This window comes from Canis lupus, chromosome 26, assembly GCF_011100685.1.
Source record: "Canis lupus familiaris isolate Mischka breed German Shepherd chromosome 26, alternate assembly UU_Cfam_GSD_1.0, whole genome shotgun sequence".
Taxonomy (NCBI): domain Eukaryota; kingdom Metazoa; phylum Chordata; class Mammalia; order Carnivora; family Canidae; genus Canis; species Canis lupus.
In genome coordinates this window covers 6,175,811-6,181,565 of record NC_049247.1, presented here as the reverse complement: position 1 = coordinate 6,181,565, position 5,755 = coordinate 6,175,811, and the positions used below count along the sequence as shown (strand labels likewise).

General features: G+C 46.0%; 1 protein-coding gene across 2 annotated transcripts in view; it reads left to right on the top strand.

Moving 5' to 3' along the window:
• ATP6V0A2 (ATPase H+ transporting V0 subunit a2) overlaps positions 1 to 5,755 on the top strand; it is a 41,443-nt gene that overhangs the window by 309 nt on the left and 35,379 nt on the right. Inside the window, exons 1-2 of one of the 2 annotated variants that reach the window (XM_038574805.1) lie at positions 139 to 409; positions 5,053 to 5,131. In XM_038574805.1, coding sequence (XP_038430733.1) covers positions 293 to 409; positions 5,053 to 5,131 — 196 coding nt within the window. In that variant the 5' untranslated portion in view covers positions 139 to 292. Of the gene's footprint in view, positions 1 to 138; positions 410 to 5,052; positions 5,132 to 5,755 lie in introns of those variants that run through there. The other variant, XM_038574806.1, reaches the window with a different exon arrangement.

Genomic DNA, 5,755 nt, shown 5'->3' with positions numbered 1-5,755 from the left:
GTCGGGCGGCGGGGGTGGGGGCGGGCACACGCGGGGGGCGGAACCGGAACCGGCTGTAGCCGGGGGGCGGGGCCTCGCGCGCGCTGTGGCGGCCGCGGCTGGAGCGGGGCCGCGGTGGCAGGACCGGGGGCGGCCGCTGCAGCCCGGAGCCCCATGGTGCGCGGCGGCGGCCAGGCCGTAGGAGGACCCCGAGGCCCCGGCCGCCCCGGCTGACCGCGCGGACCCGAGCGGCCCGGAGCCGCCGCCGCCGCCGCCGCCCGTCGGGCCCCGCCGGGGCGCGGGCTGGCCCGCCATGGGGTCTCTGTTCCGGAGCGAGGCCATGTGCCTGGCGCAGCTGTTTCTGCAGTCCGGCACGGCCTACGAGTGCCTCAGCGCCCTGGGCGAGAAGGGCCTGGTCCAGTTCAGAGACGTGAGTGTCGCCCGGGAGACGCGGGCCGCACCTGCCCGCCCGGCGCCGCATCCCGCCTTTCGCCCGGGCCTCCCTTCCGCGGGCTCCCGGGCAGGGGCGCGCCGCTGCCCCCGTTTCGCATGCGGGAAAGCTGGGGACCGGCTTATCGGCCGGAACTTCCGCAGAGCGGGCCCGAGCCCCGCGGCGTCTGGTCCGCGGCGTCTTTGGCCAGATGAGTTAGAAACGCCCCGTGTAGTCTTCACCAACTTCGGGGAGTGCCATCGGATGCTCCGCAGCGCCCACCCCGTGCCGGCCGCTGGGCTGGCTGGCGGGAGGACGAATCTGATGAGGCCTTTTGGAGACCTTTTGGAACTTACGGGGGTGGCGGGGACAAATATCCGCAAGTAAATACGTAAACATAATGTGTTCGCCGTGAGGGTAATAAGAAAGGAGGATGATGTGATGGTGACTCGAGTCGGAGTGGTCAAGGAAGGTACCTCTGAGGAGGTGACGTGTGAGCCGGGATGAGGCCCGAATGGGAAAGAGCTGGCCCTGGAAGATCTGGGGGACAAGGTCTGGGACGGAGGGAACAGGAGGAGCCCCCAACCCGAATCGAGAAGGAGCTTGGAGTGAGCGCCTTGAGGCGAAGGGGCTTTTGTCGGCCTTGTTCACTGATGTATGATGTGCGTCCCGTCGCCTACTAGGGGCCTGTCTTACTAGCAAGGAATGATAAACACCTGTTTATATATCTGTTTACTTGCTTATTATCTGTTTACACCACGGACTGTCAACCCCCAGGGCTCGGGCCTTCTCACTCCTGATTCCCCAGGACTTAGGACGGTCCCTGCCGTTTGTGGTTTGTGGGGATTAGTAGGCATTTGTTGAGTGAAGGAATGGGCCTCTATTGACTACTTGCTCTCCAGATAGTGTTTTTAGTGCTGGTGACTCAGTGTTAAAGAAGGTGGACAGGGTCCTTATGCTCTTGCTGTGTGCAGCCTTGGAGGAGACAGAAAAACACACTCTGTGGCCCGGAATCCTGAAGTGCTGTGAAGGGAAAGAACAAAATGTGAAAGGGGAGTGTTCAGCAGATTGAACTGAAAGTCACTTCAGGGGAATGTTTTATTTCCTGGGCCCCAGCTTTCATTTCCTGGCTGTTTCCCTTCATCACTTTGAGGGGTCCCTTAATTTTGAAAGGAAACACCCCTCCCCAAGATCTGATATCAGTGTTCCTTGGGTGAACTCCAAAGGGATTGTAAAGTCAGGGAGAAACTCCTGAGTGACAGCTGAGGCTGCGGGGAAGGCCCACCTCTCTTCCTGTTTCCTGGAGCCACTTGGGCTTCAGCTCCGGGTACCCACTTACCTGGTAGGTGCTTTGATCAGCTCTGGGAGCACCCGGGAGATTCAGGAAACAGGAGAGAAACAGACTGCCTTCTTTGTAACTGGCAGATTTGTTCCATCTTGTTTGTACTCCAAGTGAGAGACCTAACGAGCTTAAATCATAGAGGTTTGAACGAAGGCTCTGATCACCACATATTTGCGTTTCACTGAGGGCTATTACATTAGGTAGTAGGGTATACTTGGGATCCTTCGTAGCTGAAAACCAGTGAAAGAGAAAGAAAATGCAGATAAAGATCTCAGCTGTGTGTTTTTGGGTTCACACTCCAGCAGCATGGGTGCCAGTGCAGAAAGCTCCATAGCATCTGACACTTTTTTCTGCTCTCTTCTGGAGTTCCTTACTGACTTTGCATTCACAGGCTGGGCTTTACTAACATTAGTCTTTTCTAGTTTGCATAGACCAGATGATTTTGTCCCTTTTAGCACTCCTTATGCGGGAAAGCAGGCAGGCCCAGGGTTTCTGTAGTGACATCCAAGGAGAAGACCTGGAGAAGAGGGTTGTTCAGCTGACCTACACGATGGGGCCCAGAGAAGGGCAAGTGCGTCTCACTGTTGTGAGGGTCTACAGTCTAAGGACAATATAACCATTAGCCCTTCAGCGGCTGGTGTGGGAAGATGACTGGTGTGGGGATCAGTAAAACGAGCACCAGGTAGCCTCTGCTGGCTTTTCTAGCTTCAAGATTAGTCTTAAAACGAGTCTACAATAAAACGCACTGTGGTTCCCTCTATTTTCTGGGATGTATTCAAGATCCCCAGTGGATGCCTGAAATGACAGATAGTACTGAACACTAGAGGTATTATGTGTTTTCCTGTACATGCATGCCTGTGGTAGAGTATAATTTACAAGTTAGGCACAGTAAGAGATTAACAGTAGAACAGCTCTAATGGTATACTCTAATGAAGATTACGTGAATACCTTTGTGAGGCTATATGTGAGTTACTTGTCTCTAAGTGTGTTGTATTATCCTGTATTCACCCTTCGGCTTTTGATGATGTGAGATGAAGTGAGGTGCTTGATGTAGGCACTGTGCCATGGTGCTGGGCTGCTGTTGACTTGGTGATGTGCTGGAAGGGGGATTGTCTGCTTCCTAACCTTGGTGGACCGCGGCATGCCTGAAACTGGGGACAGGGGGCACTACTGTGTTTTCATGTCATCAGCCTAGAAATAGGGTGACGTAGCCTCCCGAAAAAGAAAAACAAAATTTTGTAAAAGAAACCACAGGACAGAAAAAAAGCAGCTAATAGCTGTGAGGCGGTGATGGTGGCCTATGTCACACCCAACGGTGTTTGTATCACTGCCGCAGAAATTTGGCTCCTGCTGTGTGAAGAACCACGATGTCCACGTAGTGTTCACCAGTGTTTGATGTTGAAGAACAAACCCTGAAACTGGGCAGTAGTGTCGTGTGTAGACCGCTTGTGATGCATCGCTTCCTTCTTATTGTTCTGTGGATCATACCTATGTCATCATGAGCTTGAAAGTGGTTACTTGAGATTAATTTGATCCCAGAAATGAATGTGAATGTGACAAACAGAAGTGAAATTAGAATTTCAGTCTTATTTCTGGTTAATCTTTAAAAAAAAATCGAAAACCTGAACAAGAACTGAGACCTTGGGGTGGATGCTTCTCAGGTTGGGCAGCTGCGTGACAACGTCTTGTCTGATTGTGGTTTCTGAAACAGCCCACTATCAAGTGATGGGGTGGAGGAAAGATAACCTTCTTGCCTTAAGTGCCTCTCAACATGAGTGATTACTGTAATCTTTTTTTGTTATAAAATAATATTTGGCTATTGTAGGGAATTTGGAAAACGTAATAATAAGATAAACTCCACAATCCTATTACCTAGAAATAAGCTTTTTTTTTTTTTTTAAGAATTTATTATTTATTTGACAGAAAGAGTGCACGTGTGTGCACACAAGCAGGGGTAGCTGTGGAGGGAGAGGGAGAAGCAGCCTCTACTGAGCAAGGAGTCTGATGTGGGGTTTGATCCCAGGACCCTGGGCTCATGACCTGAGCTGAAGGCAGACACTTAACTGACTGAGCCACCCAGGTGCCCCAGAAATAAACACTGTTAACATTTTGGTTAATATCTGACATTATTTTTCTAATAATGTTTTAAAATGTACGTGTATGTTTTCATATAATTGAAACCACACTGAAAGTGTCTTTAATTTTTTCCAGGCACAAATCATAACTAATTTCCTCATTTTATTAAATGTTTTTTACAATTTTTTTTTTATTGTTTTAAGCTTTGTATTTGAAGTAGAGAGAGTTGTGTGTGGGAACAGTAAACTCCCTTGTACCCATAATATAGATTCATGGCCCCTCATTCCAACCTTTCATCTCCAGACAGAATCTGTCCCTCCCCTCTCTCAGATAAGATCATTTTGAAGCAAATCCCAGATGTATAATTTCTTTCATAAATATTTCAACAAGTATCTCTAAAATGTAAGGACGCTTAAAAATTGAAACCACAATATCATTATCATACCTAAAATTTTTAATGATTTCTTAATCTAATACCTTAGTCATTTTAAAATATGAGTCTTAATAAAGGAATAATAATCAGATATGTGACTGAACCATAATTTTTATGCAACTTTATTATATTTATTATATGTATTATAAAATTCACCCATTCATTGATTTTTAGAAAATTCACTGAGTTATGCATCCACCACCACAGTCCAGTGTTAGAACATCATATCCCCCTAGTAAGTTCCCTTGTGCTTACAGTTAATCGCCATGCCTGCTCCAGCCCCAGGCCATCACTACTCTACTTTCTGCCTCTAGATTTGCCTTTTTTGGGCAGTTCATGGAAATGGAACCACGCAATATGTGGCTTTTTGTGTCTTCTTGAAAGACACACTTGCATTGTGTTTCCAAGAGTCCTCCACAGTGTTGAGTGTGTCAGGGGTTTGTTCTTTATTTCTGGGTAGTGTTCTCTGGATGGAGACTATTTGTTCTTAAATCAGTTTTCTATTGTTAGTTTTTCCTGTATCCCTGAGGTGGATGTTCTTCTAAGTTTTGTCTGTATCCAGTTTTTTCCTTAAGTTAATTTTCTTCATGGGATATTTCTGGGACAAATGATATTTTTTGATAACAGTTGCCAAGTTGCTTTCCAGAAAAGTTTCATCTGTTTTTATTCCCATCCAGTAGCATGTGAGGATGTGCTTTTCCCTAAATCCTTGCCAATAATACTTTATTTTTAAAATTACATTTACATTTAAATTTTGGAAGTTTCACAGCAAACTTTTCATCCTTTTCTCAGCTCAACCAGAATGTAAGTTCCTTCCAAAGAAAATTTGTTGGTGAGGTGAAGAGGTGTGAAGAACTAGAACGAATATTAGGTAAGTTTTATTTTATTTCATTTTGTTTTGTTAGTTTTAGGGGGATAAGTTTATTTTAGTAACATTTTTAGAAACATTAGAAAAAAAAAGAACTCACTGTTCCTCATCTTTTTTTACTGTTCACCTTTAAAGGAAGAATTCACATACATAACGATCAGGTTATGTAGTTGTCAGCTCTGTTTCTCACTCTGGTACTTCCTGCGGCATCTTCTCACATCAGTAAACAGATGGACCCAGCATCATTTTTAATAGCTGCTCAGTATTTTGTGAAACTAATGAGCTGTAGTTTATCTAGCCAGTCCCTTGTAGTTTATAACTTAAAAACATTATATACATATTAACATCTTACTTAAAATTATGAACAAGAACAGGGAAGGTAGGAAATGGCAGATAGATTGATTGGCTTTGTTCTTGAAGGTTTTAGATCGGGTTATTTACCATCAAAACTCAGTAGCTCAAGACTACTTGTTTTATCTGTAAAATTTTTAACATCTTTAGCCTGTGATAGTCATCGTTTTTAGGTCAAGCCTGGAAGTTATGACTGAAATAGGGGAGGGAAGGGATGATCTCAGACAACTGACTGAAGTACAAAACTTAATAGGATAAATGGAAAAACAACGGGAT